At 36.8% G+C, this 24992-nt stretch overlaps 1 protein-coding gene and 1 non-coding gene across 2 annotated transcripts in view; both read right to left on the bottom strand.

Annotated features, from left to right (window-relative positions):
* The window catches only part of DNAH12 (dynein axonemal heavy chain 12), a 278772-nt gene that overhangs the window by 156726 nt on the left and 97054 nt on the right, over positions 1–24992 (bottom strand). Inside the window, exons 15-25 of the mRNA XM_055273198.2 lie at positions 20383–20508; positions 19304–19438; positions 18285–18478; positions 16603–16846; positions 10531–10716; positions 9337–9537; positions 7457–7651; positions 5968–6089; positions 5590–5872; positions 2642–2761; positions 1111–1267 (exon numbers count right to left, since the gene is read on the bottom strand). Coding sequence (XP_055129173.2) covers positions 1111–1267; positions 2642–2761; positions 5590–5872; positions 5968–6089; positions 7457–7651; positions 9337–9537; positions 10531–10716; positions 16603–16846; positions 18285–18478; positions 19304–19438; positions 20383–20508 — 1963 coding nt within the window. The remainder of the gene's footprint in view (positions 1–1110; positions 1268–2641; positions 2762–5589; positions 5873–5967; positions 6090–7456; positions 7652–9336; positions 9538–10530; positions 10717–16602; positions 16847–18284; positions 18479–19303; positions 19439–20382; positions 20509–24992) is intronic.
* LOC129461661 (small nucleolar RNA U13) lies at positions 17989–18094 on the bottom strand. The gene has a single exon (XR_008650644.1). It is a non-coding gene; the product is annotated as a small nucleolar RNA U13 (small nucleolar RNA).

Genomic DNA, 24992 nt, shown 5'->3' with positions numbered 1-24992 from the left:
TTTTGTCAAAGGCCTTTTCTGCATCTATTGAGATAATCATGTGGTTTTTGTCTTTGGTTCTGTTTATATGCTGGATTACATTTATTGATTTGCGTATGTTGAACCAGCCTTGCATCCCAGGGATGAAGCCCACTTGATCATGGTGGATAAGCTTTTTGATGTGCTGCTGGATTCGGTTTGCCAGTATTTTATTGAGGATTTTTGCATCAATGTTCATCAAGGATATTGGTCTGAAATTCTCTTTTTTGGTTATGTCTCTGCCAGGTTTTGGTATCAGGACGATGCTGGCTTTGTAAAATGTGTTAGGGAGGATTCCCTCTTTTTCTATCAATTGGAATAGTTTCAGAAGGAATGGTACCAGTTCCTCCTTGTACCTCTGGTAGAATTCAGCTGTGAATCCATCAGGTCCTGGACTCTTTTTGGTTGGTAAGCTATTGATTATAGCAAAGAGTTGGAACCAACCCAAATGTCCAACAACGATAGACTGGATTAAGAAAATGTGGCACATATACACCATGGAATACTATGCAGCCATAAAAAATGATGAGTTCATGTCCTTTGTAGGGACATGGATGAAACTGGAAAACATCATTCTCAGTAAACTATCGCAAGGACAAAAAACCAAACACCGCATGTTCTCACTCATAGGTGGGAATTGAACAATGAGAACTCATGGACACAGGAAGGGGAACATCACACTCCGGGGACTGTTGTGGGGTGGGGGGAGGGGGGAGGGACAGCATTAGGAGATACACCTAATGCTAAATGACGAGTTAATGGGTGCAGGAAATCAACATGGCACACGGATACATATGTAACAAACCTGCACATTGTGCACATGTACCCTAAAACCCTAAAGTATAATAAAAAAAAAAAAAAAAAAGAAAAAATAAAGTAAAATAAGACACGTGATCCTTAAATGGAAATAATTTTAAAAAGAAGTATTTTATCTTTTATAACCGCAAATATTAAAAATAATTTATGTTTGCCAACTTATAAAAAAGATTGTGTTAAAAAAATTCTGTTGAGAGAAAAATACATATAGTACAAGTCTTTGTTTCCAGATGCTATCAACATTTTATCTTTAAAATTAAAGAAAAAGTCACATACCCATTTCAATCATGTCCATGACCACATCTCTAGCATGGACATCAATAGTAACCAAAGCCCCCAGAGTGGTCCTGGTCTGCTTAGACAACTTTCCTCTTACCAGCTCTACAATCTCATTCAGTTGGTTCTGAAGTTCCTTATAATACTTCTTTAATCCCTACAAAATAAAAAAAAAAGCAATCTAATTGATGTCACATCACACTTAAAACATGTATTTTATATATTTAATCTTTTATAAAACAATTCTGACTTCTTGATCTCAATATAGAAATGAGTTCAAGCACGGTGGCTCATGCCTATAATCCCAGCATCTAGGAGGCTAAGATGGGAGGATCTTCTTTTTTTTTTTGAGACAGAGTCTCTGTAACCCAGGCTGCAGTGGCGGGATCTTGGCTCACTACAACCTCTGCCTCCTGGGTTCAAGCGATTCTCCTGCCTCAGCCTCCTGAGTAGCTAGGACTACAGGCATGTGACAGGCTAATTTTTTGTGTTTTTAGTAGAGACGAGGTTTCACCATGTTGGCCAGGCTGGTCTCGAACCCCTGACCTCAAGTGATCCACCTACCTCGGTCTCCCAAAGTGCTAGGATTACAGGCATGAGCCATGGCACCAGGCCCAAGGTGGGAAGATCATTTGGGGACATGATTTCAAGACCAGCCTGGCAAAGCAGAGAGACCCCTGTCTCTATATTAGCCGGTTGTGGTGGTGTGTGCCTGTGGTCCTAGCTATTCAGAGGCTGAGGCAAGAGGATAGCTGGAGCCCAGGAGTTTGAGGTTATACTGAGCTATGACTATGCCATTGCACTCCAGCCTGGGTGACAGAGCAAGACCCTGTCTCTAAACACACACACACACACACACACACACATATACACACACACACGGAGAAATGAATTTTGTGAGTGATTTTGTCTAAGCCCAATAAAATATTAAGAACAAGTTCTCAGGCCAGGTGCAGCGGCACATGCCTGTAATCCCAGCACTTTGGGAGGCTAAGGTGGGTGGATCTCCTGAGGTTGGGTGTTCAAGACCAGCCTGACCAACATGGATAAACCCCATCTCTACTAAAAATACAAAATTAGCCAGGTGTGGTGGCACATGCCTGTAATTCCAGCTCCTCGGAAGGCTGAGGCAGGAGAATTACTTGAACCTGGGAGGCGGAGGTTGCAGTGAGCCGAGATCACACCCTTGCACCCCAGCCTAGGCAACAAGAGCGTAACTACGTCTCAAAAAAAAAAAAAAAAAAGTTCTCAACGAATAGTTATAATTTTAAGATTATATATAGAAACTGACAGACGTATTGTCTTTGCAAACAATAGATAAGCTAACTAAGAAACATAGGATGGGGCCAGGCACAGTGGCTCATGCCTCTAATCTTAATACTTTGGGAGGTTGAAGTGGGAGGATTTCTTGAGGCCAGGAGTTCAAGACCAGCCTGGGTAGCATAGCAAGATCTCATTTCTAAAAATAATAAAATTAAATTTAAAAAAACCTGGAATGAAGGACGTTACTTAAAAGCAAACAATTATTTACCTCCGTCCCGCCACTTATAACTTCCTGTGTCTCAGATGTCCAGAACATTTGAGAAACACAAAGTACAACTTGGCCAGGCCACTCTCGAACCCAGTCTCTTCTTGCAGATTCTGGATAAGCCTGAACAATTAAAATAAATTTCTAACTTTAAAAGGTTGAATGAGAAAAAATAGCTAAATGTCTAGCAATAGAGAAATGCAATATTTGGTACATACATAGGCTAGAATATCATATAGTCATAAAAAATGTTAAATGACTAAAAGACTCCCTCCAAATTTTATAAATTATTATTATGTTTTTGAAATATTTATTTATAAAAGAATGGAAAGATAAACACCAACATGTTAATAATGGGCAGATTTAACTGTTGATTCTTCTGGAAGTTGATTTCTATGTGATTTTTATGTTCCTTTGCTGTGGAAAGTTGTCAAGTTTTCCATACAGAATACCTACTATTTCTATCATAATAAAATATAAAAATTTTAGTAAACTTAGAAAAAACTAGTCAAGGCCAGGTGCGGTGACTGACACCTGTAATCCCAGCACTTTGGGAGGCCGAGGCAATGGATCACCTGAGGTCAGGAGTTCGAGACCAGCCTGGCCAATGTGGTCAAACCCCCATCTCTACTAAAAATAAAAAAAAATAGCTGGGCATGGTGGTGCGCACCTAAAATCCCAGCTACTAAGGAGGCTGAGGCAGGAGAATTGCTTCAACCTGGGAGGCAGAGGTTGCAGTGAGCCGAGATCACGCCACTGCACTCCAGCCTGGGCAACAGAGTGAGACTCTGTCTCAAAAACAACAACAACAACAACAAAAAAAACCAAAAACAAAAAAAAACTAGTCAAATAGATTATTCATATTGATGCCAAGATTTAATTGAAAAGGAGACTGTACAATATAGTTAAAAACTGCACTAATAGCACCCTTGTATTATTTATCCATAGCTTTTCTGAAAACCTATATGACCAGGGTATATAATTTCACAATTATATATTTGTTCAATTATGTATAATTGAACAATCTATGGTTTTGAATTCAAGGTATACTTTCATTTTTTTCTAACACTTTGATATTCAAAATACATTTAAATGGATTTATGGAGGGAGAGGTTTAATCTTTTTAAAAATAGATTTTTCAACAGTAAGTGATTTTAGCAGATCCAAACTATAAATTGAAAACAACTACAGAATGAATTTTGAAGCTGATGCTAATGCAAATTACATCATCTTAGATAAAAGAATGTTAAAATAGGATATCAGTATTATTATAAAATGCTTCTTAGTCATATTTAGAAATAAATGCAAATGATAAGCTAACCTAAGCTTCAAAGAAGGATGAATGGTGACTGAGAGCTATTGCTAGGTACATAGAAGGTCAATTTCTATACTGATTAAAGAAATACTTTCATGGACGATGGTGGTTCTTTCCTATGTGTTTTAGTTTGCTTTGAATCATAAACAGTAAAAGGAGAGAAAAAGTCAAGATTTATCTGTAGGAACACTGAAGCTGAACAGAATAGCCACCACAAGAAGACGAGCTCCACAGGGCTCTCGGTGAAAGAAAAAGAACACTCACTCACATATAGTGGGTTGCTGAATATAAAGCTTTGATGCCTTTTAAAACTATTTTACTACTTTACAACTGCTCGTTTGTGGTCCTAAAGGCAGAAATATACGTGTTTATCGTTCAAGATTAGGTTAATTGAATTAACATAAGTGAGATACATGTAGTGCCAAGTGTTATCCTTCTTTAAAATTTATGACATATCCCCCTTTAATGTTTGTTCATCTCATTTGAGTTTTTAAGTAGTTGTTTAAGTGTAAAAAGCAGTAAGTGAACTAGGTCATGCATTTCCCACTCATGTCTGAAGAGAACTGTCCTACAGATCCGCATGTGCTAATATGCAGGATTGTTTGCCTATGAAACATATCCACTAGCCTAGCTCATAGCATTTCAATTTTAATATATCTAAAATTGAGCTCTTGATATTCCCCTAAGCCTCCACAAACCTGCTTCTCCTCCAGAAATCACCCAGAGTAAATGCCACCCACATGTTCAAATTAGAAGCCTAAAAGTGATTTTTGAGACCTCCCCCTCCTTACCCTTGTACTCTACAACCAGTTCATCATCAAGACCTGTTGAAATTAACTACAAAATTTATTTCTGATATTCTACTTTGCTCCCTATTTTCTGCCATTTGCCTAGTGACAGACCACTCTTTTTTCCTTTATTTTTGGTTTTTATTTTTATTTTTTGAACCTGAATCTCTGGCAAACCAGCCCAAATCATCTTTCATCTGAACTAATCTGAGTCTCCTAATTTGCCTTCCTGTTTTCACACCTCCACTAATCTATTATTTATACCATAACCATAGTGGTATAAAAATATAAATCAGACTATGTCCCTTCCCTGATTAAAATATTTAGATGGTGCTCCATTGCATTTAAAATAAAATGCAAACCCCTAACTGCTTTCCTTTCCAACCTCATGTCACTTTACTCTCCACTTTGCTTACTCTACTCCAGACATATTTGTCTTCTTTCAGGATCTCCCAAATCCCCAGTTCTCTCTGATCCCAGGGGCTTTATGTAGGATACCTAGATACTCTCTCACTTGCTCTTTACCTGGCTTATTCCTACCTATCCTTTGTGTCTCAGTTTCAACATCACCTCCTCCAATAGCCTATCACTGGACCTTCCCCCCATTCTAAATTATATACCTCTTATTTTTCTCTCTCATAATACCTTTTCTCTTTTATAACAATCATATACTATTATCAATTCATAGCAATATCGTTATATTAATAATAATGTTAGAAACAAAGAAGTAAAGAAAATAAATGATTTAAAATAGTAAGAACTTTAAGTGTTAATTTACTGGTTTCCAAAACCTCTTAAACAAAGCATTTGCAGAATATAGGGTATATATCAAATCCTAGGAAACACACCAGCCTGGCTGCAGCGATCACATCGTGAACACTCTGGAGCATTAGGTCTTCCACTTGAATGAGCCACTTTTCCACAGCACCCCACGCTGCAGACGTGGAAATGAGTGCAATCAGCTCCACTCGCTCGCCCTCAGAGCTATACATGGCTTTAATGTCCAAATTGGGAAGGAACTCCAACTTAGCAATGCCCTCAAAGCATTTTTTTAAATGTGGCTGAACTCTACGCGGATCTTTGATCTCTGATAAAATCTCTAACATTTCATCATTAGATAAGAAGAAAAAACTAGGGAAAAACATGCAAATACAAAAGTTTTAGTTATAATTCATCACACGTAAGAAAATGCTTTTAATTACAGCACAATTGATTATCTATCATACCGAGGGAAGAAAAGACGTTTCTTTTCAAGATATGCATTAAGACCTTTCATAATTTTCTCCAAAACTTCATTGCAGTTCTGCAGTTTTTCCAATAAACCTGTTAAAGAAGTGGCAGCAAGAACCTAAACGAGACACATGTATTCAAGTCAGCACTTTTATGCCAGGTATAATCATAAGACTTAAATATCAATCTATAATATATGTTAAAATCTTTTAATGTTAAAAGGTTTATGAAAAAATGTCAAAGGTTTATAAAATTTGCAATGAAATTTATAGTGTACAAACTATTAAAATTCACTAAGTTATAAATACTTATCCAAGGACACTAGTTAAAATGACAAGTTATGATTGTCATGCATATTGTCATTTCTCCTATATTATTTCGAATGATGTGAGAAAAGTCTGTTTGGCTGGTGCTCGATTTAATTCTTACTTTTACTACTGTCAACCATAAACGTAACAATTTACAGCAAGGAGTTGGCAAACTACATCCTGCAGACCAAATCCAGCCTGCTGTCAGTTTTTGTATAAGTTGTAAGCTAAAAATTATTTTCACACTTTTAGAAGTTGAAAAAATCAGAAGAATATTTTGTGACATATGAAAATATCGGTGTCCATAAAATTTTATTGTAGCACAGACCCACTCATTCATTTACAGATTATCTCTGGCTGCCTTTTCACTGCAACGACAACAGAATTGAGTAGCTGCAAAAAAGACCTGTCCTGCAAAGGCTAAAATATTTACTATTTGGCCCTTAGCAGAAAAAAGTTGCTGACCTCTGATCTACAAGAAATCATGTTTCACAAAGATTCTGAAGTCAACAGGTAAAGCAAAATCCTTAAAACTCATAAATTTCAGCGCACTACTGACTCTCAGTAAGTCCAGCACAGCTAGTTTTTCATTCAGCATGGGAATAAATTGTTATTTCTTAAACTGAATACCAGATGAAAAAGTGGATGCATATCTATGGACTATGTTCACTGTGTGTATGAAAAATATATAGTCTGTCTTTCAACATTTACTGGGAGAGACATAGGAATTGAGTGAGACCAATGGAGAGAACAGCAGATTCTTCTCCATCACTCCGAGTATACAGAGTCACTAGTAGAATGTCAGGTGAGTCACCTACACTCTTCATTCTCTCTCCCTCTCTCTTGTTCTCACTCTCTCCTCTCACCATTTGATTTGATTTATCTATTTATTTTATGAGGAGGAGAGCAGTGAGTGTTTATAGCAGAAGGCATGTGATTCAGATGTACATTTGAAGCAGCTCCACCAGGTATACTAAAGAGTTACAAGCAACGTATCTTATGAATGGAAAAGTAAACTTATTTTAATACTTTTACGTTTTCTTATATTTTTCTGAACTTTCCAGTTTGTATACAATGAGCAAGTTTAATTTTTATAATCAGAAAAAAAGTCACATGTTTTACTTAATTTCCAAAAACAAAGCTTCACCTACTGTGAGAGAGAAAAGAAACACCTCACCTTTGGATCTTTAGCACAAAACTTCATGATATCTCTCCAGTGTCTGTCTACTGTCTGAAACTGACGCCCTTCTTCTGGCATCTGTTGCATGATATCCTCAGAACAAAAGATGGGCTCTAAGTAGAGCCATTGAGCTTGTACTTTTAACCATTCATCAATTGTTTCTTGTATTCGAATCAAGCGGTCCTCCCAGGCCTTAATGAAAAGTATACTGCACTGAATTCTAGTTATTAAAGAAAGGCTATAAATTATAGCAAGGAAAATACATTTTAAATTCACTATTATTTTTAAATAAGTGCAAACATCTGACAGCTTAAGGTTACTTACGTATGTCTCACAAAGGCTTAGAAAAATTCTAAGAGGTTTGAGGTTTTCCTAAATCACTGGAACTCACAATTGGAAATGACTGTAACATTATTTTGACCAGTTTCCTAATCTCTCGGTGAGCCATCTGGAGTCCCAAAACCATCCAAGAATATATCCTTCTCTACCAGCAGTGGTTATCAACCACGGGCAATTTTGCCTCCCACCCCAGGGAACATTTGACAATGTCTGTAGACATTTTTGGTTGTCACAACTGATGGGGGAAGATGCTACTAATGTCTAGTGGGTAAAGGCCAGAGATGCAGTTAAACAACCTATAATGTACAAGACAGCTCCCATCACAGAGAATTATACAGCCCAAAATATCAACAGTGACAGGTTGAGAAATCCTGCTCTACGTCAACACAATTTGGAGAAAAATGAACTGAAATGAAAAATAAAATGAAATAAGCCTCCTTATTCTCAAAGATCCCCTAGAAATGACAAGATATTTCATTAGCTGAAGACATTAATATAATATCTCTCTTTGGTTCTTAAATATGTGCCTAAGGTCTATGTGTCAAGAGATTAAGTCTCATATCTTCGATTTTTAAAAAATCTCTAAGACAGCTTTTAAATTTGTCTTCTAAATTCTTCTTGTTAGACAAGTAAATTTCTACAAAAAAGTAATATCTTATCAGGAAAGGCTAGGTTAGCCTGCTTCTTGGGATAATGTCCAGCCTTATGTCCTCTTGGAAGAACATTACTCTGTTTTCTCCGAATAATGACAGCCAAAATCTTCTATTAAACACTATTTATGCTCATATTAAAACCAACTGCCTTGGTTTGAACCCCAGCTCTGTCACTTATTAGCTAGATGAATTTAGAAAAATTACCTATTCTCCTATACATTGGTTTCCTTGTCTATGAATACAGATAATAACAGTGCCTACTTTGAAGGTCAGCTGCAGGGATCAAGTGGGTTAATAAGTCTAAAGTTCCAGAGCAGCATCTGAAACATAGTTTCAAATCAATTGATATCAGGGTAAAAAATCCAGTTGTCTTTCCCCAATTTATATAGTCCCCAGTTAGAATAGTTTTCATATCCAATAAGATATGAAATAATCTTGGAGCTTCAAATACCATTTGTTTTTCTCAAGTGAACAATAATTCATTAATTACTCTAAAAGATCCTCATGCTAGCTGTTTACAACTATAATTAAAGCATAGTTACTACAAGTTACAAGAATGTAACAAAAAACAAGGTCTAGGTTTTCTAAAGTTAGAATAAGTAATAGCACCTGTTTTCCTCTCCAGTCTATCATTGCCATTGGAGAAGATTTTAATAAGACATTTTTCTTTTAAAAATCATTTATGTCTCAGATGTATATATTTCTATATTAAATTTTGAATATCATTTTGTATTTTATGAAATAAAATATCAAAGTTATAGGTCTATGATTTGAATAAACACTTAAAAAATCATCCAATAAGCTACTTATTACCATGAGAGCGTATATGTAATAGGATTGCAATCCATATAAATGACCAAGAGCTGATTATCATGTTTAACATACCTTGATCTCATGTACAAATGGTTTGATGAAAGGTGAGCCTCTCATTGTCTGAGTTTTTATGATTTGATCATCAAGGATGGCCTGAATCTCATCCACTGAAGAAAGAATACAGACTCCAGTGTCACGATAGAGACTTATATGAAAAGCAATATCCTCCCAAGTTCCTATCATTGTATTCATGGCTTTCTCTAATGAAAATTCCTAAAAGGGAGGAATGAAGAAAGAATGGGATGGTGAAGAAAGGACCTTATTTACTATATTGACTTTCCCTAGTGAATTCTGTAAGCATTTGACGTATTACATTATCATTTCCTTAAGATAATCTGTGACTACAGTATAACTTTTTAAGTTAGAAGGTTTTTCAACAATTTAAAAATTCTTAAGAAGAACTATTATGTAGTTTTAAAGAATTCACTTGCTATGAAAACTACTGCTGTCAATATTAAAAATGGACAAGAGATAAAATACCTGTAGGACTTTCTCTGAAGTGGCCTTTCTACAGGCAGCTCATTGTCTGAAGATGTTTTCTGTGTACTTGAAGAACCCATCCTTTAGGGCCATACTTACCCTGCTACAACACACACATATCACATGCCACACATACAACAGTAGTCTTAATGAAAAAATTATGTACCAACACTAGCACATCATCCAACGACATCGGAATGTGGCAGAATTAAGAGGAGATCAAAGGAGTCATTTCTCGTCTGGATTCAGGACAAGTAAGCACACACTTTGTCGGGAGGGGAAAGAGTGTTTTGTTTTGTTTTTGAGACAGAGTTTCGCTCTTGTCACCCAGGCTGGAGTGCAGTGGTGCGATCTCAGATCACTGCAACCTCCACCTCCCGGGTTCAAGGGATTCTCCTGCCTCAGCCTCCCGAGTAGCTGGGATTACAGGCACCCACTGCCATGCCCAGCTAATTTTTGTATTTTTAGTAGAGACAGGGTCTCACCATGCTGGCCAGGCTGGTCTCAAACTCCTGACCTCAGGTGATCCACCTGTCTCGGCCTCCCACAGTGCTAGGATTACAGGTGTTGAGCTACTGCACCCGGCTGGAGAGTGGTCTTCTATCACTCTCCCCCACCACCTCCCGCTGCTCTCCAGTACTATACACATTTAACCCCAACAAAAACTATGATTACTTGATTAATAAAGTCATCACATAAAGTATTTCAGTTGATCTTTATGTTTACCTTGCTTGCACCTGCACTTATCACTTCGAATTGTTCCAAGTATGGGGTAAGGTTTAATTTTAAAACTTTTCTCAGTGTAGTTCCAGAGTCTGGAGTCAAGTCATAGCCTACAATTTCTGACATCTGTTTCCAATGACGAGCTCTCATTCCTGGATTGCACAGAATGGAGACAGTAGGAATATATTCCTAATGGCAAAAAATATAAACAATAATGAGTCACTCATTTGACTTCCACACACATAAGATTCCATAGATGAAGCCTTGATGATATAAGGATTACATTTCTTCAATTTATTTAATATATTTCTATCAGTACAATCAAAACCTCAATTAGATTTGGAAGGAGAGAGATACTAAGAAAATGAACCTCAAGTTCACCTGCAAAAATAAGCATATAAAAATAGCCAGGAAAATTATAAGAGTAAAAAAGAAGAATGAAGGGCCAGGTGCAATGGTTCATGCCTGTAATCCCGGCACTTTGGGAGGTTGGGGTGGGAGGATTGCTTGAGCCCAGGAATTTGAGGTTACAGTGAGCTAAGATTGCAACACTGCACTCTGGCCTGGGTGACAGAGTGAGGCCTTGTCTCTATTTAGAAAAAAAAAAAAAAGTATTATTTTAGAAATTCAAATTCATTATATATACTATTTGCAGAAATGTATAATATATAGTTATAAACACACACACATAGCATGAATGGGGAAAATATCTGTGCCCAAATCCCAAAATGTAACAATGTTTTATCTCTGCTGAGTGACGCCTGCCTTGGCCTCCCAAAGTGCTGGGATTACAGGTATGAGCCACCATGCCTGGCCCCCTATTTTATTTTTATATGAGTCATGTTTTAACTTTGTATAAGTAATAACTTAATATTGTAAATTTTTTTAATTGGAGGACCATAAACTAGCACACTTTTTGTTTTGCTTAGTTAAGGACTTTGTTTTAGTTTTGCATTGGTTATCACCATCATGTTTTTGCTTATCATCACATATTCCCTAGAATTCATCAGAATATAATATAATAGGCACTCAGTCAGTATTTTTTAAATAAATGAAGTTTTAACATCTAAAAAGTAGAAAGGACATACTCTTTATTTATTTATTTAGACGGAATCTTGCTCCGTCCCCCAGGCTGGAGTGCAGTGATGCGATCTCGGCTCACTGCAACCTCCGCCTTCTGGATTCAAGAGATTCTCCTGCCTCAGCCTCCCAAGTAACTGGGATTATAGCCTCCTGAGTAGCCTCATGAGTAGCTGGGCCACACAAAAGTGAAAAAACTCCAAGCAGATGAGCAGACAGTAAGAGAATTGGACTTCCACATCTGCATTGCCCCTCCCTCTATTCTGTCTGGTACCAAGAGGGCAGAAAATTTCCCCCCAACTCACTGTTTCTACCCTGATAAGAGCAAGGTCAAAGTGGACCACCAGCTACCCCACCATCCTGGGTTCCCTAGCAGAAGACCTGCCCTGCCTTAACCCACAGGAAGCAACCCCAGTGCCTGAAGGGATAAATAATTCCTGTGGACAAGCAGAGACAAAGGGAGGAGATGGGACTACCATCCCCAGCCCTGGAAATGTTACTCTGTAAGCCACAGAAGATGCCAAATCAGAGTGGCTATTCTGCAGCACCACATTGTAGGAGGTTTGTCCCATAGGTCTCCTGGGCACAAACTCCTAGCCAGCTTCCCACATTGCCAGAATATACCCTGTGGGACCGTCCCCATTCAGTAAGGGCAGCACTCCCATCAGGTACTAGAGCCAAGCCAAACCTGGGCTTAAGGTGCCACTTGGAGCTGAAAAGGAAGCAGTGACCTAGCAGTAAAGAAACTCTAAGCAAATATATCCGATATAAACCAAAACAAGCCAGACAAAAAACACTGGAATAAATAATACTTCAATGCAAAGACACAGATGTACATCCAGCAAAAACAACAGCAAACAGGGAACCATGATCTCCACAAACAGACGAAGCGAAGAACCAGTAACTGACTCTAACCAGACAGGGACATGTGAGCTCTCCGACCAATAATAAACAACTAAATTCCTAACTAGACTGATCAACAAAAAGGAGAGAAAATTAAAATAACCAATATTTAGAATTAAAAAGGAGTTAGCACTATAGATTCTACAGACATTTAAAAGATAATAAAGAAATGTTATTAGCAACTTTATGGCGACAAAATCAATGACTTAGAAGAAATGGACAAATTCCTTAAAAATACAATCTACCAAAATTAAACACAAAATCTGAATAGCCCCTATATCTATTAAAGAAATTCTCTTTTCCGTCCCCTAGAGGGGGAATTGGCACAGGACTTGCTTTAGCCAATGTAATATGGGTGGATATGAAGTATGTCACAGCTGAGTGGAAGATCTAAACTCAGGTACATGGTTTAGCTCAGCCCTTGCTCTTTCTCTCTAATGCGAGATTGGCCCACATTAGCTCAGGACATAGCCTGTGTCCTGGAAGTTAGAAAACTCAGGAGCAGAACAGGACTGCAACTGGGAGCAGACACTTAGCTAACCTGTGGTCCTCATGGAATATGAAGAAGAAATAAATAAGTACTTGAAAAATATATATATAGAGAGAGTCTGTTTTCAAAACCTTTCCTACAAACAAAACGTCAGGCTAAATGGTTTCACGAGTGAATGTTTCTCTAAAATAAGAAAGAAATAATGCCAATTTGTAAAAAACTCTTTCAGAAAATAGAGAAAATAAAACTTCCCAATTTGTTTTATAAGGCCAACATAACCCTGATACCAAAATCTGACAAAGACATTACAAGAAAACTAAGACCAAGATCCTTCCTGAGCATAACCTCAAATATCCTGAATAAAATATGAACAAATAACAAACTGTAAGAGTATTAGAAAAAAATATTTTGGCATGGGGAAGGCATTTTAAACTACAGTTCAGAACCCAAGAGCCATAAAGGAAAAGAATAAAAATAATTACATAAAAATAAAAGGCTTCTGCAAGGCAAAAGCTATCATAAGCAAGGTCAAAAAGCAAATAATAAATATTCACATCACAGACAAAGCCTAATCTCCTACATATACAAGAAAAGAAATCAATGAGAAAAAGGTCAATAATTCAACAGAAAAATAGGCAGAGGTAAGTTAAAACAGTTTACAGGAAAAGAAATATAAAACACTCTTAAATATATGAAATATATGAAAATATGCTTAAAATTTTACTTGCAATAAGAGAAATGAAAATTCTCCTAGTAGAGTAGCAAAAACCTAAAGTTTGATGACATTTTGTTATGAAGGTTGATGAGAGTATATATTGGTATAACCTCTATGGAGGGTAATTCAACTGTAGATTTTAACCTGGCATTTACTCTTCCACAATTTACCCTGCAGTCACACCTTCAAACACATGCAATTCACACACACACACACATACACACACACACACCAGATTAGTCATACATTATATAGGTCTGAAAAAAATGATGAAGAAGCTCCCTATATACAAGAAGAAAAGGTCTCCAAGATAAATTAAGCAAAACAAAGAAAGAAAATAATATACATTGTATGCTACACTTCATGTAAAAAGATAGAAGGATTAGAATATATACTCACATTGTTGTATATGTAATACAACTCTGGAACTATACACAAGAAGGTAATAACATTGATCACCTGAGTTATACAGGTGAGAACCATGAGGAGACTTTTCAGATATCTCTTTTTATATTTTTTAGACCACACAAATGTATTCAACATTGAAAATAATTTTTAAGTTAAAAAAAAATCAGGCAGCCATGGAATCTCTGAGATGAATAGACATAGACAGGAACAATGCTTGAATCCAATCACAGAGTTTGCGCTCTGTGCATGCTGTCAGTGGAAATTTAAGGATGTATTACTGACTGTCAAAAAAAACTGTTCTTACTCTCTCTCTATAAATGAGAGCACTGAGGCACAAGTGGCTAAATATCTTGCTCAAGGTATGCCACTGCCAAGTGGAGAATTGTGCTATAACTAAGCAGTGTGGTTCCAAATCCTTCCCAATAAACTGTTACCCTATGTTGCTGCACTTAGTATAGGCTAAGTGGTCTGCCCTAGTAAATTTATGCCCTTATTTTATTTTTGAGACAGGGTCTTACTCTGTTGTGCCCAGGAGTGTGGCAGTATAATCATAGCTCACTGCAACCTCAAACTCCTCGGCTTAAGTGATCCTCCCACCTCAGCCTCCCGAGTAGCTGGGACTTCAGGTGCAGCTGAATTTTTTTTACCATGCCTGGATAATTTTTTATTTTTTGTAGAGGTAGGGTCTCACTATGTCACCCAGGCTGGTCTTGAACTTCTGGCCTCAAGTGATCCTCCTGCCTTGGCCTCCCAAAGCACTGGGATTACAGGTTACAAGTGTCATCCGCTATACCCAGCCTGCTTCCAAACCTTTCTATTTCTCTTCGTTAGCACTTGATGATGAGAATAGCTCTATCAAGGCTTTGCTGAGTAATTTTGGAGTCTTGCACTGTTGCCCAGACTGGGTATGCAGTGGCATGATCTCGGCTCACTGCAACCTCTGCCTCCCAGGTTCAAATGATTCTCCTCCCTCAGCCTCCCAAGTAGCTGGGATTACATGTATGCACCACCATGCTCAACTAATTTTTTGTATTTTTAGTAGAGAGGTTTCACCATATTAGCCAGGCTGGTCTTGAACTCCTGACCTCAGAATAGGTGATCTGCCTGCCTCAGCCTCCCAAAGTGCTGGAATTACAGGCATAAGCCACCGTGCCTGGCCTTGAGTAATTCTTAAGATTCAGAATCCATAGGTCAACAATTTCTCTGGACTCAAAAGCCTTCATCTAAGCATTTTGCAAATGCTAAAATTTTTTAATGTATTCATCTAGAAAATATAGTTATAACCTCACTTCAAGGTTTGGATTATGCTGAATTAATGGTAGGCTATTTTATTATGTTTGTTTAGTTTTATTATAGTAAATTATAAACAATGGTGTACTATTCCCATGTTTTCCGTAGGAAAATGACTTAGTGTCATTTTCAGGAAGTATGCAATCTGCCCTAATAGGTCTGAACAATCTTCTACTGCCTTTCTTGGGCCAGAGGAATTCTTTGCCCCAGTTTTGCCAGATCTGGCTTTATATGTGTATTCTCCTTGATCTGCCCCAAATATGGCTGCCATTCACCACCTAACCAACCTTTCCTACACTCCATAGTGGTGCTTCATGATGATGAGCTAAAGTTGTGGGAATGAGACACCAAAACATCAAAGTTGCAAACAGATGTAATTCAAAAGATGAGAGGAATAAAGTGCCCTCTCTTGCCCTTACCACTTCCTCCCAAAACCAATCACTCAGCTCTGTCACAAGTACCCATGCCTAGAACAGAGGTGCGAGTGAATACATTAAAAAATTTTAGCATTTGCAAAATGCTTAGATGAAGGCTTTTGAGTCCAGAGCTTGACCAAGAGGCTGAGGCATAGCAGAGGAATTTAAAATCTTATTTTTTTCTGATTGTTTCTCCTCAGTACCTTCATTTGGCTATACTCCTTTGATTACAAGTGACAGAGACCCAATTCATTAGCCAAAGGGGAAGAAATAGTGTCTTCTTCTTGAGCCTAGGAGTCTGAGGCTGCAGTGAGCTATGACTGTGCCACTGCACAGTCAACAGAGTGAGACCCTATCTAAAAAGTAATAATAGGCCAGATGTGGTGGCTCATGCCTGTAATCCCAGCACTTTGGGAGGCCAACGTGGACAGATTGCTTGAGCACAGGAGTTTGAGACCAGCCTGGGCAACACAGCAAAACCCCATCTCTTCAAAAAATTAGCCAGGCATGGTGGTACACACCTGTAGCACCAGCTACTCAGGAGGCTGAGGTGGGAGGATCGCTTGAGCCCAGGAGGTGGCAGTGGCAGTGGCAGTGAGTCACCACTACACTCCAGCCTGGGCAATAGAGCAAGACCCTGTCTCAAAAATTATTAATAATAATAAATAATAAACATGTAAAACCAGAAGATTGGCTTTATAATTTATATATCAGGTAACAGAAAAGCTGAGAAGATAGCTATAACATTAAAATGTTATTATATATATTTATACCTTAAAAGCTTTTATCTGTTCCATGACTGTACTGCACATAGTAATAGTAGCATTCTCTTTTGGTTCTTCTTCAATTTTCTCTTCTTCCAAAGACCGTTTTCTTGCTGCCTTTCTTTTTTCTTGTAATTCTTTCTTTAGCTTCGTTTGGAAAAATTTCAGTGTCTTAAAAATTTCTCGGGAAAACTCTTCCACATCAGCCTCCATGCTTTCCCCATTGAGGACCAAAAACCCTCCATCCATCCACCTGAATTGAAAGAAAAAATATTATTAAACTCAGACTTTTGAAGTTTGAAGGGGTCTTAGAGATCCTCTAGGCTAGACCCCTTGTTTTTTAAGAGAGAAAAATGAGAGCAAGAGCTGTTAACAGTTTTTTCAGGCACACAAGTAGAGCTGATGGTAGAAAGACAGAACTAAAATAATCATTTTGACTATGCTGCATGTGCTAAAATATGTATCAGATTATAAATGGATGATTAACAGTCCCCAAATAAAATGCAGATTCACATTAGAGAAATGCAAATCAAACCACAATGAGAGACCATCTCCCATCAGCCAGAATGGCTATTATTAAAAAGTAAAACAAAAAAACAAAAAACAGATGTTGTGGAGAATAGGGAATGCTTATACACTGTTGCACTGTTGGTGGGACTGTAAATTAGCTGAGCCACTGTGGAGAGTAGTTTGGAGATTTTTCAAAGAATTTAAAACAGAATTACCATTTGACCCAGCAATCCCATTACTGGGTATATACCCAAAGGAAAATAATCATTCTGCCAAAAAGACACATGTACTTGTCTGTTCATCACAGCACTATTCACAATAGCAAAGACATGGAGTCAACCTAGGTGCCCATCAACAGTGGATTGAATAAAAAAATTTGGTACATATACACCATGGAATACAATGCAACCTTAAAAAAAGAATGAAATCATGCACTATGCAGCTGAAGGTCATTGTCCTAAGCAAATTGATGCAGGAACAGAAAACCAAATACCTCATGTTCTCAGTTTGAAGTGGGAGCTAAGCCCTGGGTATACCTGAACATAGAGATGGCAACAACAGACACTGGGAACTACTAGAGGTGGGAGAGAGGGAGGGGAGCAAGGGCTGAGAAACTACCTATTAGGTGCTGTGCTCACTACCTGGGAGATAGGATCGTTTGTACCCCAAATATCAGTGTCATGCAATATACCCATGAAACAAACCTGCACATGTTTCCGAATCTAAAATAAAAGTGGAAATTATAAAACAAAAATAAAAATAAAATGCAATTTGACTCCATACTTCTAATTTTGGGGGTAAACATTAGTGAAATTAATCTATTGTATTAAAAAGGGAATTGACTCTCAGAAACCAAAATGACAACTCATATATATATTTTTTTCATGTCAGAAGGGTAATGTGCCAACATTGTAACAACGTTTGAGGGAAGCACATCTCTCACACATGAGCATGAAAATCCAATCATTATGCTCATAAACCAGAAAAGGATCTCAGATATTATATTAGTAAGGTTAGTGGGACCTTAGCAGCACTGGATGCTTCTCCTATATGGTACCTGGTTCTCTTTCAAATGGACATATAAATCCTACTTTTAAACACTTAATCAAAAAAAATCAATTTATATTTTACAAATTATTTTCTATCATTTGCTTGATTTTTATTACATTACCAGCAATTACCGTTTTTCTGATCGTTGCCACTTCAAAACAAAATTAAAAAACTTCTGATAGGGCTCAATGTTAACTTTTAATTTATCCAGTTCAGGATATTTTGTCAATTCCCACTTGAAAAGTTCCTCTTCTTTATTAATAAACTGCACTGCTTCTTCAGATTCCTGAATACGTTTTTGTAGTTGTCTTACATCTGTCACATACTGAAAGCAAATTTTTTGTCTTAAAAAATATTCAAGTAATGTTATAAAAAGAAAATCATATGATACTGTGTACAATATGTCCTTGTATTTATACAACAAGTTTATTTTTAGGCTGGAGTGCAGTGGTGTGATCCGGGCTCACTGCAACCTCTGCCCCGCTGGTTCAAGCGATCCTCCCGCCCCAGCCTACTGAGTAGCTGGGACTACAGGTGCGGACCACCACGCCCAGCTAATTTTTGTATTTTTAGTAGAGACGGGGTTTTGCCATGTTGGCTAGGCTGGTCTCGAACTCCTGACCTCAGGTGATCTGCCCACCTCAGCCTCCCAAAGTGCTGGGATTACAGGAGTGAGCCACTGTGGCCGGCCTATACAGCAACTTTAAATATTAACTTCACAACATAACTATGATTGAGAGCAAAAGGTACGATTATGCCTACTCTACAAATAGAGAACGGAGTCACAAGAAAGATAAACATAGTTCCAGTTTTGGGCCTAAGAGTCAGGTCTTTGTTTGCCAGCCTGGGCAACGTGGCAAAACCCCATCTCTACAAGAAAATACAAAAAATTAGCAGGGCATGGTGGCACACGCCTGTTAGTCCCAGCTACTCAGGAGGCTGAGACTACATATAAAGTATTTAAATAAATATTTACATATTTTACTATATATTATGGTATTAGATAAATATATATGTAATATATAGAAAAATATGGGTAAACGTAAAAAAATAGTAAACTTATATTTTTCTATATTTTTAAATTTATGTTAACATGTCCTGTATGGCTCTATGGGCTGGCCATAGCTATTGTCTCATATATTTATCAGACCTGTTGCATGCGCTCCAGCTCTGCAAATTCTGTAAACTCCCCCATGCGGCGTGATTCCTTTTCTATTTCCAAAATAAGTTTCTCTCTCTTGGCCATTAGTTCATTTTCTTTTTTATGTTTAGCATTCTCAATTAGCTTTTTAAAAGACAATTTGATCATGTTAGTTAATCTGTAACAAAGAATTACCAAGTCAGAAATCCAAATACTGTGTATAACAATAAAAACCATCAGAGAAGTAAAAATTGAGTACAAAAATAAAACAATGCCTATAATTACTAATATAAAAATGCAAAGAATAATAAACCACACAGAAAAACATTCCTAGATCTCCAAAGTGACTTTAACAACTCATATTCATTTATTAAATACTTTATTTAACAGATTCTAGGATAATAATAAAATTACCATTTATTGAGCATGTGCCATGTATCAAGAACTATTAAATACCTTACCTGTATTATTACTGGTATTATTATTCTCATTTCAGAGAAAAGAAATTGAATCTTATGGAAGTCACGTTCATGTTCACAAAAATCATAAAAATCAAAATCTGGATTAGAATCTTGGTTTATCTGATTGAAGGCCACGCTTTTTATTACAATACCACCTTACCTCCCAATTCAGGTTAAACTGATTTACATTAGGACTTTTTCAATATCTGAAATATATTCAGTCTGATATAAAATTGTAAATTTTATCACTGTGATATTGAACTATTTAATTTCTCTGAGTCTCATATTTCTCATCTATAAAATGGAAGAAATGGGAGCACATGGGATTTTTATGAGAGTTAAATAATTGAATAAATGGAAAGCACTTTCTCAGTTAAGTGCTTCTATTATTAATTTATATAATAGTTCTGACTTTCTAAATGTCAGCCCTACTACTTACCAGACCTTGTGAGTTAAGCCTAACAGCTTGTCTTAAGCCTAGAGGACCATAAGTGTGGCCAGTCTCAAACTCATATTGACACACAAAATTACTTTTAAAGTTAGATGGCCAGGAGATATGAAAATTAAATGTGAATGATGTGCTTGAAATGTCAGATTACAAAAATACATACTGAAAAATATATTTACCTCATCATTTTCATCAAAGATGAGATTAATTTTCCTAGGCCACATGAGGACAGTTGCATTTAAAGCTAAGTCTTCTTGAGGAAACAGGAAAACATCTAAAAAGTAACTCATTTGGCGTTTAGATTCCTACAAAAGAAACTCTGGATATAATATGTCATATAGAAAATCTAAGTCATTATGAAAAAGAGAAGAACCAACAACAATCTCTAATACCCTTTCAGATTTCAATTTGACTCAGATTATTAACTGATATTTTATATATCACCCAAACCAGATGGGTATTTCAATAGCTGCAGTATTATTTATCTTGCTTCATGCCACATAATTGTATACTTTTATGCTAGAAATAAGGCTTTTAAAAAGTTTTCACTTGCAGTTGATTTAACATAAAGGAACTTTTGGTCCTCCCTTGTTTATGACTGAAAAACGTAATTAAATCTTCAGAAGTCCTTTAATTTTGATTTTAAAGGATTTTAAATTATTTTATTCTTATAAATTTTTTTATTTTTGAATCTTTGATGACAAAGATTTTAGTATCTTTTCTTTTGTTTTGTATCTTCACTGACATCACCACCTTTTTGGCCTACTTCACATGTTGCTGCATGCAATAGTCCAGAATATTGCGGTATGTAATAGTTCAGAAAAAGTTGAAGGTGAGTTGGCCAGGTACGGTAGCTCACACCTGTAATCCCAGCACTTTGGGAAGCTGAGGCGGGTGGATCACCTGAGGTCAGGAGTTAGAGACCAACCTGGCCAACATGGTGAACCCCCATCTCTACTAAAAATACAAAAATTAGCTGGGCGTGGTGACGCATGTCTGTAGTCCCAGCTACTTGGAGGCTGAGGCAGGAGAATTGCTTGAACCCAGGAGGCAGAGGTTGCAGTGGGCTGAGATTGTGCCATTGCACTCCAGCCTGGGCGACAGAGTGAGACTCCATCTCAAAAAAAAAAAGTTGGAGGTGAGTTGCAAAGAAAAAAAACTCTTAAAACAATAGATTATCTGAGTAGACAGGTTGAATATTTTTACCCTCTATATCTTTCATTGCTCTATAAGCTGTACTGTAGTACTAATTTTTAAGAATTGAAATACGATTCAAAGGCAAATTTAAGGTTTTTGATTTTATATTATACATATGTATATGTATATATATATACATCTATATACAATATAGATATAAAATTATGTATTGAAAATAACATTAAATATGTATTTTGTACATTCTATATATTATGTATATACAATGCACATAGAAATAAAACTTTAAAATAAAAAACAATCCATGTAATTCATTATATTAATAGATTAAAGAGAAAAAGCATATGATCACCACAGTAGATGCAAAAAAGCATGTAGTGAAATTCAAAGTCCACTCATACTAATTTTTCTTTTCAAAAAACCTAGTAGCACATCAACAAATCAACAATAGAAGGGAATTTATTAATCTGGCAAAAGTACCTGTATAAAACCTACAACAAATGTCATACTTAATAGTGAAATCTTGAAAGCTTTCCCCTTAAGGTTGGGATAAAGATGGGAAACCTGCCATCCACTGCTATTCAACATTGTACTAGAGTCCCAGACAGTTCATTGTTGCAAAGAAAATACAGTTTTGCAAATGTGTAACATTCGATCAGGAAAAACAAAACTGTCATTATTTCCAAGTTGTATAATGGTATATGCAGACATTCCAAAATAATCTTCAGATAAACTATTAAAATTAAGAAGAGAAATTTAAAATATATAAAAATATTAAAGTTAAAATTTTTTTTTTGAGATGGAGTTTCACTCTTGTTGCCCAGGCTAGAGTGCAATGATGCAATTTCGGCTCACTGCAACCTCCGCCTCCCATAATCAAGTGATTCTCTTGCCTCAGCCTCCCAAGTAGCTGGGATTACAGGCATGTGCCACCACGCCCAGCTAACTTTTTGTATTTAGCAGAGACGGGGTTTCACCATGTTGGTCAGGCTGGTCTCGAACTCCTGACCTCAGGTGATCCACCCACGTCGGCCTCCCAAAGTGCTAGGATTTTAGGCATGAGCCACTGTGCAGGGCCTAAAGTTCAAATTTTTAAATAGAAAAGTTTAAAAGAAAAATTGAGCAATGGGTATTAAATTAGTATATAAAAATAAATTTTGGTGGAGCATGGTAGCTCACGCCTGTAATCCCAGCACTTTGGGAGGCCAAGTTGGGCAGATCATGAGGTCAAGAGATGGAGACCATCCTGGCCAACATGGTGAAACACTGTCTCTACTAAAAATACAAAAATTAGCTGGCTGTGGTGGTGCTAGCTGGGTGTGGTGGCGTGTGCCTGTAGTCCCAGCTACTCAGGAGGATGAGACAGGAGAATCTCTTGAACCCGGGAGGCAGAGGTTGCAATGAGCCGGGATCGTGCCATTGCACTCCAGCCTGGTGACAGAGTGAGACTCCTTCTCAAGAAAAAAAAAAAAAGGCCAGTGGAACAGAACAAGCTGCCTCAAAACAGATCTACACATATATGGACACAGTGGGGATGGTCTCTTCAATAAATATGTAATTGCTCATCTATATGGGAAAATATTTAAATTGGACCTCACATTATTTACAGAAATAAATTTTCAGGATTGAAACCTAAATCTCAAAAGCAAAACTAAACAGCTTCTAGAAAAGGGTGGAAGAAAAATATCTTTGAACCAAGGTAGGAAAGGATTTCTTAAATAAAACACAGAGAGCACTAGGTATAAAATAAAAGATTGCTCCATTTAACTGCACTAAAATTAAGGCAACATGGCAAGACCTTGTCTCCAACAGGAAGAAAGAAAGAGAGAAAGAAAGAGAGAGACAGAAAGAGAGAGAGAGAAAGAGAGAGAAAAAAGAAAGAGAAAGAAAGAAAAAGAAAGAAAGAAAAAAGAAAAGATTGCTCCATTTATTATAAAATAAAAGATTGCTCCATTCAACTGCATTAAAATTAAGGACTTCTGTTCATCAAAAACACCATTAAAAAGTTAAATTACAGAGTGAATAAAAAGATACCTAATAATATATTAAAAATTACTACATTGAACTGTATACTTAAAAACGGTTAAAATGGTAAATTTTTTGTTATGTTCATTTTACCACTTTTTTAACTGCTACAAATCAATAAGGAAAAGGTACATAACCCAAAAAAATAAAGGAGCAAAGTGTATGTACTATCATTTCACAAAACAGGCACTCCAAATAGCCAATAAGCATATGAAAAGTATTCAAATTCATTTTTTTTTAGGAAAATGCAAATTGAAAATACCATAACTTTCACTCAATAGACTGGCAAAATTTAAACCATCTCACAATTGCAAGTAAGAATGTTAAAATAATAGACACTTTGTGCACTGCTAATAGGAGTCTAAAACTGGAACTACTTAGAAAAGAATTTTGCCTTAATTAGTAAAGGTGAATAAAAGCATATCTTATAACACCTGGAAGAAATGAATGAATGTGTGCACTGGGATACATGTGTAAAAATGTTCACAGAAGCATTGCCAGTAATATCAAAAGCAGAAACAACCAAATATCCAGAAGAGTAAAATTTTTAAAATAAATTATTGTATACAATGTGGAATGGATACAATATCGAATGGAATACTAGACAGCAATGAAAATCAGCTAAAGTTAAGGAACAATGACATTACTAACATAACACTGACAAGAGGCAAAAGAATACAAACAGTATGATTCCCTTTATATAAAGACCAAAATCAGAAGAAATTAACTATATTGATTAGAAATGCAAGTTTAAGTTGTATAACTATAAAAAAAAACAAGGAAGTAATCACTATAAAAATCAGAATAGGCCAGGCACAGTGGCTCATGCCTGTAATCCTAGCACTTTGGGAGGCTGAGGTGGGCAGATCATAAAGTCAGGAGTTCCAGACCAGCCTGGCCAATATGGTGAAGCCCCGTCTCTACTAAAAATACAAAAATTAGACAGGCGTAGTGGCGGGTGCCTGTAGTCCCAGCTACTCGGGGGACCGAGGCAGGAGAATCACTTGAACACGGGAGAGGTTGCAGTGAGCCAAAACCTCACCACTGCACTCCAGCCTGAGTGACAGAGTGAGACTCCGTCTCAAAAAAATAAAAAATAAAAAATTTAAAAAATCAGAAAAGTGCCAACATCCAGAAGATGAGGGATTATGATGGGCTTCTAGAGTGTTGGCAAGGTTCTATTTATTTTCCTAGGTGGTAATTACTGGCTGTTTACTTTAGAACATTCCAAACTGTACAATTTGTGTTTTATGTAATTTTGGTATATGTGTTGTTTAACATTTTTTAAACAAAGAATAAGAGTAAAATATAGGTAAATAGGTACATAATCTTGTGCTAGAAAAGGTAATACATACCATTAAATGCAGAAACTATAAAAGAAAAAAATATTTTTAAAAATCTATATTGTTTAAGGATATACACACAACTGGTTAAACTAAAGAAATTCAAAGCTAAGGGGGTGGAGCCAAGATGGCCGAATAGGAACAGCTCCAGTCTACAGCTCCCAGCGTGAGCGACGCAGAAGATGGGTGATTTCTGCATTTCCAACAGAGGTACCCTGTTCATCTCACCGGGGAATGTTGGAAAGCTGGTGCAGGACAGTGGGTGC

The sequence above is a fragment of the Symphalangus syndactylus genome, chromosome 1 (genome assembly GCF_028878055.3).
Source record: "Symphalangus syndactylus isolate Jambi chromosome 1, NHGRI_mSymSyn1-v2.1_pri, whole genome shotgun sequence".
Lineage (NCBI taxonomy): Eukaryota > Metazoa > Chordata > Mammalia > Primates > Hylobatidae > Symphalangus > Symphalangus syndactylus.
This window is presented reverse-complemented; position numbering and strand designations above follow the sequence as displayed.